Source organism: Equus caballus, chromosome 23, assembly GCF_041296265.1.
Source record: "Equus caballus isolate H_3958 breed thoroughbred chromosome 23, TB-T2T, whole genome shotgun sequence".
NCBI classification, from domain to species: domain Eukaryota; kingdom Metazoa; phylum Chordata; class Mammalia; order Perissodactyla; family Equidae; genus Equus; species Equus caballus.
This window is the reverse complement of record NC_091706.1, coordinates 48,623,285-48,640,086: the sequence shown is the minus strand read 5'-3', so window position 1 is coordinate 48,640,086 and position 16,802 is coordinate 48,623,285. Positions and strand designations below refer to the sequence as shown.

At 38.3% G+C, this 16,802-nt stretch overlaps 1 protein-coding gene across 13 annotated transcripts in view; it reads right to left on the bottom strand.

Moving 5' to 3' along the window:
• Positions 1-16,802, bottom strand: part of CCDC171 (coiled-coil domain containing 171) — a 293,940-nt gene that overhangs the window by 245,605 nt on the left and 31,533 nt on the right. For 5 of the 13 annotated variants that reach the window (XM_023627387.2, XM_023627386.2, XM_070248925.1 and 2 more), the window contains exons 4-6: positions 13,460-13,634; positions 7,308-7,498; positions 4,482-4,613 (exon numbers count right to left, since the gene is read on the bottom strand). In XM_023627387.2, coding sequence (XP_023483155.1) covers positions 4,482-4,613; positions 7,308-7,498; positions 13,460-13,634 — 498 coding nt within the window. Of the gene's footprint in view, positions 1-4,481; positions 4,614-7,307; positions 7,499-13,459; positions 13,649-13,942; positions 14,019-16,802 lie in introns of those variants that run through there. The other 8 variants (XM_070248923.1, XM_023627389.2, XM_070248928.1 and 5 more) reach the window with 4 other exon arrangements.

Sequence of the window (16,802 nt, the reverse complement as noted above, 5' to 3'; positions counted from 1 at the left end):
TTTACTTTAAGTTCATGGTTTTATCAACACAATTCAAGTCTGGGTGCATTATAACATACAAGAAAATCCCAAAAGAACTATAAAATACCCCATGCAGTTATACATCAAGATTAATTTGCTTCGTCCCAAATAAATTTTTACAATTTTTGTCACAGAATTTATTTTCCAATCAAACCAAAAGCTACCTGGATCCTTATAGTGAAAAAGTAAGAGTGTGTGTGTGTTTGTGTGTTTGTGTGTGTGTCAAATAAAATCATATTAAGGCCAGTGGAAACTGAGGGAGTTTTTCTTTTTTCCACTAGAGGGAGGTGTTGAACTTAAAATATTTTAAAACGAGGCTTGTTTTTGAACTGGCATTTAATATCACAGGAAACCACATTGTTTTATTAGAAAATGAACTTGCTTTCTTTCCACATCTTCCAGAAACATAGCCCAAAAACACAATTCTTTATATGTACTCATATAAACAACATTTCTCACACTCCAAAACATGGTTTCAAGTCTAAAGAATTATAGAATTAGAAACACATCAGAGCTAAAGTACTCCTCCTTCCTAACTTATGAAATATATCAGCATGGTTAGTCCCAACTTTAACTAGTACATCATTATCTCCCGAAAGAGGCAGAACAAGCTCCCCGTCTCTCAATCCCCAAAGCCAGCAGAGCTCTGTGGTCAAACATAGTGTTTGCTGCTGTAGAGTAGAAACTGGTACTAACTTTGTGGAATACCTATCATAATTGTATATCCATAAGCTTGCAGACCAAGCAATTAGACTTCTAGACATTTACACAGCTAATCACTTGTACAACAGCTCAAAGATACAGACAAGAATGTTAGTGAACCATTTTTAACTAGAACAAAAAATTTTGAAGGAAATAAAATGTCCATGAATAAGGAATTCCTTAAATACATTAGGAGTTTGCAAATGACAGAAAACCGTGAAAACACTACAAGAATACTGTAAGGACATCAAAAGACGGACACCAAATATTACAGAGGCTTACAATTTCATTTATGTAAATACATTAATATATGTTCATATACTCTCAGATGAGGAGTGGGATTCCAGGGGGAGAGGGCAAAACCCTCACTTTCTGCTTTTAAATTTTCCAAAATTAGAGGCATTTTTACAATGAGCACAATAAATAGTAATTTTGTAAATTGAATATTAAGATATTTCCTGTTTGGTAACAACAAGCAGGACCAGTGCCAGTGTCACTTTCTATGCCATTTGCTTACACAGGGCACCAGCAGTTTCCCAGGAAACTAGAAAGAAATGCTCCTTGCTGCCCTAGATCATCTAAGGCAAACTTCTGAAATACTTCCTTTTCATGGAACTCCCTGCAAGCTGTCCCCAGAGCATAATTGTGCTTACCAGGTCATGTCGCACCCCAACCGCTAATAGCTGTCTTATCACACAGCCCACCTATGCCTAAGCCTGGTCCCATACCTTCCCTACTGCTTCTCCACTCTTCCTCCTCTTTCTTTAGTTTACGGTATTATTTTCCATCTACAATTCCCATGCTCTTTGCCATCACCAGCTCTCCTGCTCCCTAATCACTAGAAACATAAACCAAATTTAGTCAATGAATGAGGAAGGGATCATTTTATTCCCTGGTTGAGTGATACAATGTTGAAAATGAAGTAAATACAAAAAACATACATTCATCTTCTAAATGCTTTCAATATTACTGATAGATCATACATTGAAATGAACTGGAAAAAGTGACAAAGGAAAGGGTACGCTAGTTTAAAAACAAAGCTTTACCACTGTATATCCCACACAGCCAACCACAGAAAAGCTTATGGCAAATAAGCACCCTCAAAGTGCACATTGCTATTGCAGGAATGAGAAAAAACAAATAAGAACAAAACAAATGTTCATTTCAAATAAAAAATTTAAATAAATAGAGATAAAAAAGAAAATTCTTTTTTTTTTTTTGGTGAGGAAGATTCACCCTGAGCTAACATCCCTTGGCAATCTTCCTCTTTTTTCTCTTGAGGAAGATTAGCCCTGAGCTAACTTCTGCGCCAATCTTCCTCCGTTTCGTATGTGGGACGCCTCCACAGCATGGCTGACAGTTGGAGTAGGTCCGCACCCGGGATCTGAACCCACAAATCCAGGAGGCTGCAGCGGAGCACGTAGAACTTTAACCACTCAGCCACAGGCTGGCCCCAATACGGAATTTTTATGTTTATCAAAAGAGGGTATGCATTTTAAAAAATGAGAAACACTTTCTTAAAAACTTTTGCGGTAACTCCACTGAGAATTCTCAGTAATATTCCAGAGAAGTACACCTCTATTTAGCACTTTAATTACTAGTAAAGAAAGGAGAGATGGCATAAAATTGAGATTTTCTTTTTACAGCAGGTCTGAATTCTAAAGCCCAGATGAGAGAAATATTACACCAGCTTTGTCTGTTAAAGATGGGGTTTCACTTAGGTTTTTTAAAAATTTATTTTAAAAACTGAATTCCCTTAGAGATCTACATAGAGAACGCTATGTGATACAAACCCCCAATTACAGGATAGAAACCTAAACCCATTAGCAGCCAAGAGAGAAGAGAATTTCAATCTATCCCTCAAGTTGTTTGAAAAAAGATCTTTTATATAAATAGTTTCTTAAGCTTGCTTTATAAAAGGAAAATCAGTTTTCTTTTGTTAATATAAAAAGGACAAGAAATTGAGAGACAGAGCTCTGAACATTTCAGTTATAAAATACAATAAAATATATCTCACAAAAGGTGGTAGTAACTAAGGAATATATTCTCCTATTCTCCACACATAATAATTAAAGACTGGTGCGGAATTTTAAATTATTTTAGTACTTTATAATATAAAATCTGGTATAATCACATAAGTTTCATCTGATATTTATAGGATTGACCAGGAAACTGCACCAAAATCACATCATCCACACATTTAAATATAGGTCTCTGAACAGTATTACAAGTTTCAGGCGTCTAACTGGTGGCGCTGGAGATTTCTGAGTGTTTAGAAATGAAGGGGTTATTTTCATTTCATAGTGTTTGCTTGTTTGTTCCTTGTGACCTTTAAGAGAATTAGCAACAACAGCTCAAATGTCATCTGCTCTGTGACGATTTTTCCCCAATCTCCAAGACAGTTGATCAATTTCTCTTTTACGGTCCCATAGCATTTTCTTCGAAATGTTACTATATTAAACAATATATTTCCTGTCTTTACATGTCTCTCTCTGTTAAAAGATCTTCTAGGACAGAAATCACATCTTAATCAATTTTATATCCTCAGTACCCACAGCAGGAACTCAGTAAGTACTTAGGGAATGAATAAATGAATGAATGAGAGAACTAACTAATGACACAAATTACAGACTATCTAAGAATATCAAGAGGTCTAAAGAGTGATTGCTACATCTTTCTAGATTCTACAAAGGGAGGCACTGGGAAGAAAAGCATTGCCCAAAGACCAAAGGTTTGGGAAAGCTGTGGCTTTCTTGGTATTCTGAATACTTACATACACCATAAATTCAGTATTTCACTGTTTACTGCCAGATTTCACTCTTAAAGAAATAGAGTGCCTCCTATTCTCTGTCCGTTTTTGGTCGCCTTCATCTTATGAAGTTGTTTCTAACACAAAGCTACTCCAAAATTTATTTTAGATAGATATTTTTCATTCTGTGAAAAATGCTTATCCTTGACATTTATATAAAGACTATATTTCAATTTGTCATTGTGGGTAGAAAACATGCTTTTCTTTTCACAAAATAAGTAATAGAAGAAACGATGAAAAATTATTTTGAAATTTTAAGTTAGTTGGTTAATGAATTAATAGTTTGAACTTCTATCTCTCCTTCAAAATGTTTTATATATAATCTGCTGAAAAAACGCAAAGTAAACCAGAGCAAGAATCTGGCGACTTGTAGTCCTTCCCCATATTAATCACTCAGTCTGTGATTTGAGTAAGTCATAAATCTCCATGTGCTCATCTATAACGGGAGTTGGATGTAATCAGTGATTTTCAAACTGGACTATTTGAAGCCTTGAGGATTCTGTGTGTTGGGAGGAAAGGGTTTAATACAACATGATTAAGAATTTGCACTTCTTAAAAAGAGTTCAAAAATGACTACACGATATGATTTATAAGCATCCCTTAATATCCAAAATCCAATTATTCTATTTCTCTATGCTATTAAAGACTGCTAACAGTCTCATATTTTAAATTGGAAAAATAAAATACCAAATGTATATCTGTTCCTCTCAGAATCACATAACTTATGGAAAGGAAGTCAACCCAACTCTGATTCTAATAGTATCTGTTGGTAACAGTTGCCCATATTGTCATGTAACCACAAATGAAACAGGCCTTCTGGAGACCAGAGACACATAGGAATTATTTTCACCCTGAGTAAGCTAGGCAATTATTGCACTAACGTAATTTTTAATACCACAAGCATTTAAAAAAACTTATTTAAGGAAGTTAAGTACTATTTTTAAAATACCTGTACTATAAATTGTAACTCTCTTCTTTCTGCTTCCCATTGCTCTGCTTGTAATCTAAACTCCTCCAGTGCTGTCTCCCTGACATGGGACTCCATCTCATTCTTCTCCTGCTGATGTTTTTCCAACGCTTCCTTTATATGAATAAAATCTTGCTTTACTATGAGATCAATAAAAGTTATCTTCCTTCCTTCATCCCCAATTTAAATGTACAAAGGGCTCACCTTACCTATAGACTATTAAAATTCATTATATTTATGTTAAAATCATTAATAGAACTTTTTTTTGAAGATTTTATTTTTTCCTTTTTCTCCCCAAAGTCCCTCGTACATAGTTGTATATTTTAGTTGTGGGTCCTTCCAGCTGTGACATGTGGGATGCCACCTCAGCATGGCTTGATGAGCAGTGCCATCTCCGCACCCTAGATCCAAACCAGGGAAACCCTGGGCTGCCAAAGCGGAGCACAAGAACTTAATCTCTCGGCCATGGGGCCGGCCCCAGAACTATTATATTTTGATCATCAGAATGTACATCTGAATAAGAAACTATGGCTACCCTTTTAATTTAAGCAACATTTTATACATACATATATATACATATAGACATATATTTAACCCAATTTTTCTAAAAAATTTAACTTCTACGATATGATAAAGAAACAAAAACGAAGTAGATTATATGTAATCTATATGTAAAGTAGATATGTGGAAAGCTCTAATTACATATGAACAAGCTGTTTGAATTATCTCTGATAATTTATATATAAATCTGACAGAGAACACTATCTGCAAAAGGGGAGGAGGAAGGAGTTCTGTGTAACAAATTAGGATAAGAAAACTCTAGAATGTTAAAAATTTGAAAAGTCAAAAAAATTTTAGGATTGGACTGTAATTTCGAGTTCTACAGATAAACAACATTTGCAAGAGGCTTTTCTTTTGGGATTTTCCTAGTTGTACTACATGTACAAGATCTAATTTGGTTAAAAATCTCAAAAATATAAAACGCTGGTTTCCTGAGAAGCCCAATTTTCTAACCTATAGGGTTTAAAATTAAGTCCCTATTAACACAAGGAGAAAGATTCTGTGGTTTCTATGAGAGAGGGAAAGCTTCTGTGTCCAGTAGTGTAGGTCATCTGCATAATAAAGATTGCCCTCAGAACTTTCACTAAGGAAAGCCATCACAAAGAGCCTTGAGGCTTTCTCCCCACACCCTAGGGCTAAATAATGACTCATATTATACCCCAAGTCCCCAACGGTTTCTGTACAGATCAGGTCAAAGCCCACAGCGGAAAATCAGAATTCTCCTACCAAACAGCTGATCGAGATCACATCAAGATCTTATAACTTGAGGTGCAGGCTGATGGACTGTAAGGAATGCCACCACCACTGGCCTTCTTCCCCCTTAGCACCAAGACATTTTATGTGGGAAGGTTACACAGGGCCACCCAGGGACTTGTAGCACTCATTGCCACCTAAACTTCCCTCATTCAAATACTATGGAGCCCCTGTGTATGCCAGGCATTGTTCTAGGCCTAGGAACATGGTAGGAAGCAAGAGACACAAACTATGACTATTGACGTGGAGGAAATCAAAAGTAACCAGTGGTAGGGGCCAGCCGGTGGCACAATGGTTAAGTGAGCACGTTCCGCTTCTCAGCGGCCGGGAGTTCACTGGTTCGGATCCCAGGTGCGGACATGGCACTGCTTGGCAAGCCATGCTGTGGCAGGTGTCCCACATATAAAGTAGAGGAAGATGGGCGTGGATGTTAGCTCAGGGCCAGTCTTCCTCACCAAAAAGAGGAGGATTGGCAGCAGTTAGCTCAGGGATAATCTCCCTCAAAAAAAAAAAAGTAACCAGTGGTAAATGGAGAGCATTTTTATCAAGTATTTTTCTTACTTTAAACTGATACTTCAAAGAAATGGCAAATATAGGCAAGTCAAAATCTATCTTCTAAGCTGTTGGCACTTTTAACTTTAGACTATACTTTAGAGAGTAAAAAGGAACAAAAAATGGGAGAATAAATAGCTCACAATAATTTTAGTAAAAGGTCATCAAAATTTTACACATCATATCTATATAGAATGTGTTCTATACAGATAATGAAGCTTACATCAGATATATAAATATTTTTCTATATTTATTGTATATTCAGATGAAAATCTAGAGCCTTTATTTCTAAAATTCCAAATTTTCATGCTGCTGGACCAAAGGGGCAGTAGGTTCTTGTAATAGGCTCATATAAATGTTTTGGAGTTTTGTATTTATTTATCTTTGCTGAGGAAGATTCACCCTGAGCTAGCCAAGCTTCCTCTTTTTTGTATGTAAGGCACTGCCACAGCACAGCCACTGACGTGTAGGTCTGTACCCAGGAACCGAACCGGGGTCACCAAAGCGGCACACGCCAAACTTAACCACTAGGCCACTGGGGCTGGCTTGGGATTTTTTTTTTATTTTGATCAGAGATCTCAAATTGTTTTTCACAAAAATAAAGAATATATATATTAATATATTACTAAAGCATATTACAAAAGAGATCAGCAAGAATGCCTCTAAAAAGTAAAGAAGAGAGGAAGGGAGGTATGGAGGGAAGGAAGGGAAGGAGGGAGAAAGAGAGCGAGGGAGGGAGGAAGGAAAGAAAGAAGGAAGGAAGGAAGTAAAGAAGGAAGAAGGAAGGAAGGAACAAGGAAGGACCAAGGTAGGAAAGAAGGAAATCAGACTTTTTTTCCTTTCTGGTAGCTGTTTTCCTTTCCAAGGATAACTTCAAATAACGTATAACACATCTCAATGAATAGCATATATAGCAAAATTCCTTTATAAAAAATATTTTACCTGTAGAGTTTTCTCTAGTCTGCTTTTTTCTTTCACAAGTAAATCATATTCTCGATTGCAATTTTGAATTATATTGTCTCTTTCCTCCAAATCACGTTCAAATCTTCTGCACTCTTCTTTCCATTTTTGCTGGGAAGTCTGGAACACTTTCTCGATCTCATTTGCCTTTCCTTGAAGTTCTGTATTCTGAGCTATTAAAAATATAAAAGAGTAATAGGTATATCTATAACCATAAAAACAAAAAACCATTAAGAAAACATAAAAACCAAAAACCTAGGCATTAGAGCTGATTCCACTTACAGCGTGATCTTAGGACAAAACATTTAACCTCTTCATACCAGTAAACTTTTGAAAAGCTCACTGTTCCAGAACCAATCTATTCTGTAATATCTCAATCTCCTCTTTCCTCCAGACAAAGATGACTTTGCCATGAAACGGCATGACATATTCCTAGAGGCACACCCAAGTAGGTGCCCCTCTAGTACAGTAGAAGTATGACATACTCCTAGAGGCACGCCCAAGTAGGAGCCCCTCTAGCACAGTAGAAGTATGACATACTCCTAGAGGCACGCCCAAGTAGGAGCCCCTCTAGCACAGTAGAAGTATGACATACTCCTAGAGGCACGCCCAAGTAGATGCCCCTCTAGTATAGTAGAAGTATGACATACTCCTAGAGGTATGCCCAAGTAGGTGACCCTCTAGCACAGTAGAAGTATGGCATACTCCTAGAGGCACGCCCAAGTAGGTGCCCCTCTAGTATAGTAGAAGTATGACATACTCCTAGAGGTATGCCCAAGTAGGTGCCCCTCTAGCACAGTAGAAGTATGGCATACTCCTAGAGGCACGCCCAAGTAGGTGCCCCTCTAGTACAGTAGAAGTATGACATACTCCTAGAGGCACGCCCAAGTAGGAGCCCCTCTAGTATAGTAGAAGTATGACATACTCCTAGAGGTATGCCCAAGTAGGTGCCCCTCTAGTACAGTAGAAGTATGACATACTCCTAGAGGTATGCCCAAGTAGGTGCCCCTCTAGTACAGTAGAAGTATGACATACTCCTAGAGGTATGCCCAAGTAGGTGCCCCTCTAGCACAGTAGAAGTATGACATACTCCTAGAGGCACGCCCAAGTAGGAGCCCCTCTAGTACAGTAGAAGTATGACATACTCCTAGATGCATGCCCAAGTAGGTGCCCCTCTAGCACAGTAGAAGTATGGCATACTCCTAGAGGCACGCCCAAGTAGGAGCCCCTCTAGTACAGTAGAAGTATGACATACTCCTAGAGGTATGCCCAAGTAGGAGCCCCTCTAGCACAGTAGAAGTATGACATACTCCTAGAGGTATGCCCAAGTAGGAGCCCCTCTAGTACAGTAGAAGTATGACATACTCCTAGAGGTATGCCCAAGTAGGAGCCCCTCTAGTACAGTAGAAGTATGACATACTCCTAGAGGTATGCCCAAGTAGGTGCCCCTCTAGCACCGTAGAAGTATGACATACTCCTAGAGGCACGCCCAAGTAGGAGCCCCTCTAGCACCGTAGCAACTCTACTGCTTTTTCTCCTATTCAAGAAAATAAATCAAATGTCTTTTTAAAAAGACTGTGACTTATACTGCTACTTTCATTAAGCACAGATTACAAACTTTGATATTTGACCACTGGCTACAAATTAGTTGTGACACACCTTTACCCACGAGACTGTCACAACACTGAGGCTGGGAACCACTGCTTCAACCCTTAGAACTAAAGTTATTCACTCCCCCAAGCTAGGCTCAAAGGACCTCTCATCCTAGTATTACCCCAACAATAACCAACACCTCGGAACTCACTTCGGCTGCTGCTCTGTTTCAGCAACTAGAAAAGAAGTAATCAAAGGCTTCCAGGTCCGGCTCCATCACCCACCACCAGCTTAAACCTCTCTGACTCTCTAACCCTCACTGAGAAGAGAATCCCTCCTAGTTAAGTTGTCATGAAGACAAAATGAGGAGATATATACAAACACACTTGTTAAACAAACAAAAATGCCACCATTAGTAGTATTATTCTTAAATTATTCTTATTATTCAAAAAGTTCAAAAGTCATAGGCATAAAAGGCACAAAAAGTCTCCCTCCCATCCAGTTGCCCTCTCTACAAAGCATCATTCCATGGTCTAGCATCCAGTATTGCAGCAAGAAGTTTGAGGCCGTTTTGATTCCTGTTTCTTTGCATGTGGCCCATTTTTCTTTTTTCTTCTTCTTGAAAGCTTTAGGGTCTTCTCTTTGTCTCTATTTTTTCTGAAATTCATAATGCTATGCCTTCAGGTGGGTCTATGTCCTTCCATAGTGGTGAATACTCAATGGGCCCTTTTAATCTGGCAACTCAGAACCTGAGTTCTAAGATGTTTTCTTACATAATTTAATTGATGACTTATCCCTCTCTGTTTTCTCTCTCATCTTTTTCTTTCAATATTCCCTATTATTCAGACTGTTCCTCAAAATTTTTTGTCTTTTCTCTTCTATTTTTCCACTTCTGTCTTTTTTACTCTAATTTCTGGGAGATTTCTTCCATCTTTATCTTCCAATACTTCTACTGACATTTTTCATTTCTGATTTCATATTTTAATTTCTAAGAGCTTCCCTTTTTATATAGCATCTGGTTCTTGCATCATGGATATTCTCTTCTAGCTCTGAGGATATTAATACTACTTACTTGTTAAATCTTCTCCCTGCAGAGTTTCTGGTTCTTCCAAGTTAATTTTTTTCTCTCCACTTTAGAGGCTTTCCTCAAGTATCTGGTAATTCTTGGTTGTGTGCTCTCAACTAAGAGTAACTATAAGGCTGACACACCTTATATACACCCATTTACCCACCACCTAGATTCTGAGCTTGAGGGTGGAGCTTGGCAATGGTGGTCTTCACTGGAGGAGGACCTGGTTGGCCCATTTATTAGGAGATCCTCAACATCGGTATCATTATGTTTTTCCTCTTGGCTTGGTCAGTTGACCTACAGAAGAGTCTTCCAAGCTCCCACCTGGACTGTAGAAATCTGGGTGCTAGCTTTTGGGGAAGCCAACAGAAAAAGGAAGCCAGAAAGAACAGTTCCTCAATATTCAGCATTGAGTATGCCATCTTCCTGCATTTGCCACTCTGGAGACCCTCTATTTTATCATCTCCAGAAACTAAGCCTTCCTCCTAGGAAGTGGGAGTAATCCCAGAGTAGCATGCTCTTGAGAAGGGGATCTAAGAATCTAACTGCCTCTAGAGCCAACAGCTTTCATGTAACCCTCTTTATTTCACCCACTACTACAGTTCTAATTCCTAATTCCAAAGGTATCTGGTGCTTCCAGTTCATGAGCCTTTGACTATCTAACAAGTTATCTGCCAACTTTCCCCACTCCTGGCTTAGGATTCTGACATCTCAAGTCTGCTAAATCAGTTATCCCTCATCCATTTGCTTTCCAGCTTCCAAACTTTTCTCTGTTGTCACATCTCCTATTATCTCAATCGTTATAGGATTATCCCTTTGAATATCCCACAACTCCATTAGGTTGTTTTTTATTTTACCCTCAACATTTTATCATAAAAATTTTCAAAAATACAGAAAGTTGAAAGTATTATACAGTGAATACCCATAAACCCAGACTAGACTCTATGATTTTTAAGATTTTACTATTTTTGCTTTATCAGACATTCATCCATCTATCCATGCATCCATTCATTTATCCATTCATTAGACCATCATACTTTTTTATGCATTTCAAAGCAAGTTGCAATAAAGTACATTTCATTCCTAAATAACTCAGTATTCCTATCAATAACTAGAAGTCAATATAGTTTTACTTTTCTTGCATGTAAAATTTACAGATCATAAGATGCACAGATCTTAAGTGTACCATTCAAAGAGATTTGCAAAATGCATACACTCATGAAGCCCTATCAAAATATAGAATATTTTCTTCAATCCAAAAAGTTTCCTCATACCTTTTCCCACTCAATCCTCACTGACGACCCATCCCAGAGGCAACCAATATTCTGATTTATTTCACAAACAATTAGTTTTTTCTGTCCTAGAACTTCATATAAATAGAATCATACAGGATGTCCTCGTCTCTGTAAAGTTCCACTCAGCATAAAGTTTTTGAGATTCATTCATGTTATTGCATGTATCAGTAGTTGGTTCATTTTTAGTGCTGAGTAGTATTTCATTGTATGAATATAACATAAATTGTTTCTTCATTTTCTTGTCAATGGACATTCAGAGTTTTTTTCCACTTTGGGGCTGTCATGAATGGAGTTGCTATGAAATTCTTATACAAGTCTAGACAATTGTGGACAAATGTTTCTTGGGGGGAAATACCAAAGAGTAAAACTGCTGGGTCATAGGATAAATGATGTTCATTTTAAAAGAATATGCCAGTTTTTTCCCCAAAGTACTTCCATCATTTTACTCTCCCACTAACAAAGTAGTATAGGAGCTCCAGTTCCTCTACATCCTCACCAACATTTGGTATTGACAGTCTTTTCAATTAGAGCCATCTGATGGGGATGTTGTGACAGTCACTGTGGTTTTAACTTGCAGTTCCCTGATAAGTGAGGTTAGCCATTTTTGATGCAATTAATGGCCATTCTATCTTCCTCTGTAAAGTGTCTGCTAAAATCACTTGACTTTGGGCAAGTAACTTCCCATTTTCCCTGGACTTCAATTTCCTCAAAATTAAATGAAAGTCATTAACTTGTATATCTAGTGCCTTTCAATTCTTATATCCCTAAGTTCCAGGTAGTGGTGTAGTTATTAAATGCTACAGTTAATCAAAAATACTTCTCACCAAAGGCAATAACCCAAGACAGTTGGTCAAAACTGACTGTAACCTTTACAATAATAATAACATTTGTTTAGCCCCGTGCAGTTAACGGAGCACTTTCATTTTCTCATTTCATCCTTAAAATAACCTAGGTTCAAATATCAGTAAGTAAATGGTAAAACCAGGACCTAAATCTAAATCTTCTGAATTCATGTTCAGTGTTCTCAATTCAAACCTACTGTGTATAAGAGTATTCACAGCAACATTATTCTTAACCAAAAACTGGACACTACCCAAATGCCCATCATAGAAATAGATAAATATAAGTGTGATATGTTCACACAATGTAATACTAAACTCAACATGGGTGAACATACAAACACAATGTTGAAGGAAAGAAGCCAGATACAAAAGAGTCCATACCATATGATTCCATTTATATAAAGTACAAAAGAGAGGCAAAATTAATCCTTACTATTAAAAATCAAGATAGTAGTTATCCATTCTGATAATTTTCTGGGATTTCTGTTTCCAGATCTTGGTTCCATGATCTGGGTGCTTATTATGAGTTGTACACTTATCCAGGCACATGTCTTTATATATACTATACTTAAATAAAAAGTTTTAAAATGTTCTGATGCTATATAACAGATAACTTTTGAGGATTAAATCCAGTGACTTTTTCTTTCCCAGGCCCCACCCAGTGGTTCCTAAACCTGGCTCACCCACAAAATTGCTTGCAGTGCTCCTTGACCATACTGATTCTCAAGTTAGAGATTCTAATCCAGACTATATCAGACTAGGTCTGATAGGAGGCCTAGGATAAACGTTTTTTTAAAAAATCTCAACGAGGGGCCCGCCCCATGGTGTAGTAAAGTCTGGCGTGCTCCACTTCAGCAGCCCAGGTTCACAGGTTCAGATCCCAGGTGCAAACCTATACCACTCATCAGCCATGCTGTGGCAGCAACCCACATATAAAGTGGAGGACGACTGGCACAGATGTTAGCTCAGGGTTAATCTCCCTCAAGGAAAAAAAGAGGAGGACTGGCAACAAATGTTAGCTCAGGGCTGAGCGTCCTCAGCAAAAAAAAGAAAATTTCAATATGATTCTGCTGTTCATTCTGGAATAAGCGCTCTAAAAAAGATTAACGGAATTTTTCCATACATGCACAACATAAAAAAAATTATTTTAAAGTAGATGAAAGTTCACAGAATTGCCAGAAGACTTTATACTCACCCAGAAGTCTGTCCATCAAAGGGCAGTCAATGAATCAAAACCCTACCTCTAACCCTATATGGAATGTATACACAACAACAAGCAATGATACACAATGAGGTTACAACCCTAAACACAGGAAGAAATGGAAATAGTCTTACCACAGAGTTTTTCTTGGATCCTATGTGCCTCAGCTAATCGCTCTTCAACAGCCCGTCTTCCAAGACCAGCTTCCTTTCTAGCCACGGCCAGGTCATATTCCAGACTTTGTCGCAATGCCTCTCCTTTTTCAACCTCGGATCGTAGCTTAGCAATCTGGCTCTCATAGCTTGCCAGCTAAAAACAGATTTCTGATATCATGAAGCAATATTAAAATATGTCTCCAAGATTATGAGATCATGCAGCCAAACATTTAAATTTCTTAGAGAAACGTGTTTCTATAATATTTACAAGATAAGAATTTATAAATCTATACTTTCTGAAAGAGGGGAAAAGAAGCACTAGCCTTACTTATTAAATGACACTCATTAATCTTTGTTATTTTAGAAAATCCACTACAGAAAACAATAAAAACCAAAAGAACTTTTATGAACTTCTCACAAAAACAAAGAGAAATCACAAGTTTTAATCAGAAATAGTCATACCTAGGAAATGAAAAAAATACATGACATATAGTGAGCACTTAAAAATTCATTCTCTCTTCTCTTCCTTCTGTTTCCTAAATGAAATCGAGAAGCAAATTACATCAAAGTATAATTTGGTAAATATTGCCTATATCATTTCTCTTGATCATGACATTATTGATAGAGCATAAAGCAATAAAAGTGCCAATTTTGAAGGGATTTTAATGAACTAATATCTAATTTATCTAATATCTAGATAACCAGGTATCTAATGACTAGATCTAATTTATCTAATATCTTTCCATGAAGTAGTGTGACAGAAGACAGATCAGAGAGTTAGAGCAGGATGATTCATAAAGTCCTTTCCCACTTTGAAATTCTAGTATCTAATCAATAATTCATTAAATAATATTAAACACTTGCTATGTGTCAAGTACAGTGAAAAATATAATAACATGATAGAGTCCCTGATCTCAAGGAATGAAATGCTATAGAAAGCCATATGGGATAAGTTTTATAAAAGAGGTACAAATGTTATGACAGTTCAAAGAAAAGCAAAATTATTATTGCTGATGGGAGAGAAAGAGATGGTGGATGAGGGAGAATGCTAGAAAGGTATCATGTAGTAAAACATTGAGACTTTTTCTTTCCCAGCTACTACACCAGGCTAGAAACAGATGGTCCAATCATCAAATAAGAAAAGACAAAAGGATTTCTGAAGGGCAACATCAGAAATTCCCATAAGTAGCTGTTAACATGCAGAGTGCAGCAGGAGGTACACTTTTCTTCAAAAAATAATAAAAGAATAAAATAATAACTTCCAATTGAAATTTTTAAAAATTTTAGAAAAGCAGGAGTGACATCAGTATCATGGTGGAGTGAGCTCTCCCCTTGAACTCTCCCCTCTAAGATACAACCAAAAGGACATTCATACACCAACAGAGGATATATACAGATCACAAAAGATGTCTGGGAGACCCACAGAGCCATACACCTGAAGGTGGTGGTGGGGCTGGATCCTCTGGAAGAAGTGGAAGGTGATCCCCAGGAGCTCCATGGAGAGAGATGGGCCATGGCAGCACAAAGTGCGCAGGTGAAAAGGGCATCCTGTCCCTGCCCGTATTCCAGCCCCAGAATCATCCAGAGCACAGTGCAGTGAGCAGGTTAGTGGAGCGGGGGTGGGGGAAGGGTGCAGGCACTCCAGCCCTAGGTTCACCTGGAGCAAGGCGCAGAGAGCTTGGCAGTGGTGATGGGAAAAGTGAACAGCCCCAGAGTCGTCCAGAGCACGGTGCAGAGAGCTTGGCAGCGGCAGCAGAGAAAGGGAAAGTGCACAGTCCTTTCTGTACAGAGCGACAAGCAGGGGCAGAGGGAAGCACTGAGGAAGGAGAGTACCCTCCCCCGTGCCTGGTGCTCCAGATCTGCCATCGATCAATTGCTCAGAGAGAAACGCAGTCAGTGGCTGGAGTTGGGGAGCCCCTGCTCATGCCAGACCCAGAATACACAGTGCCTGATCCCCATCCTGTGACAGTACGTGGCAGCTGTGACCTGATAAGAACACTATGATGAAGCAAAAATCTACCCCATCAAGCAGTATGAGTAGGTATATTAAAGCTCCAGACTAGAAGGAAAGTGACACGTACCCAGAAACCAATCCTGAAGGAACAGAAATCCGTAAGCTAAATGACAAAGAATTTAAAACAGCTATCACAGAAAAAACTCAACGAGTTACAAGAAAACACAGAAGGATAAACTAACAAATTCAGGAGCTTCTTCACAAAGGAGATTGAAACCATAAAGAACCCATCAGAATGTTAGAAATGAAAACCACAGTGGATGAAATAAAGAAAAATCTGGATTTTCTAAAGAACAGAGCTGACAATATGGAGGAGAGAATCAACCAGTTAGAGGATAGTGCTATAGAAATGCTTCAGAGGAAGAAGAGAGAACTAAGACTAAAAAGAAATGAAGAAGCTCTGAGACAAATATCTGATTCAGTCAGGAAATGCAACATAAGGATTATAGGTATTCCAGAGGGGAAAGAGAAGGAGAATGGAGCAAAAAGAGTAAAAAGGTTGTTCAAAGAAATAATAGCTGAGAACTTCCCAAACCTGGGAAGGGAGCTGGAAATCCACATGAAAGAGGCCTCCAGATCTCCTAACTTTGTCAATGTAAAAAGACCCACTCCAAGGTATATAGGAATGAAGCTGGCAAAAGTCAAGGACAAAGAAAATATACTAAAGGCAGCAAGGCAGGAAAAAATAACTTACAAAGGAACCCCTATCAGGCTTTCAGCAGATTTCTCAGTAGAAACCTTACAGGCTAGGAGAGAGTGGAATGATATATTCAAAATCCTGAAAGACAAAAACTTTCAGCCAAGAATACTCTATCCAGCAAAAATCTCCTTCAGATATGATGGAGAAATAAAAACTTTCCCAGACTGGGGCTGGCCTGGTGGCACAGCAGTCAAGTGCGCACGTTCTGCTTCAGTGGCCCAGGGTTCACCTGTTCGGATCCCGTGTGGACATGACACCACTTGGCAAGCCATCCTGTGGTAGGTGTCCCACACAGAAAGTAGAGGAAGATGGGCATGGATGTTAGCTCAGGGCCAGTCTTCCTCAGCAAAAAGAGGAAGATTGGCAGGAGTCAGCTCAGGACTAATCTTCCTCAAAAAAAAAAAAACCCTTCCCAGATAGAGATCACCCCCAACCCCCGCAACAAGAAATCATCAAGAAGGCCTTCCTACCTGAAAAAAAAAAATAGAAAAGGGGCTACAAAGCCCTGAGCAAGGAGATGAATAGGTAGGTAATAATCAGAAAACAGCAGCTCTCTATCAGATCAGGTTAGTTAACACTTAACTTTAACATCAAGGATAAAGAAAAGG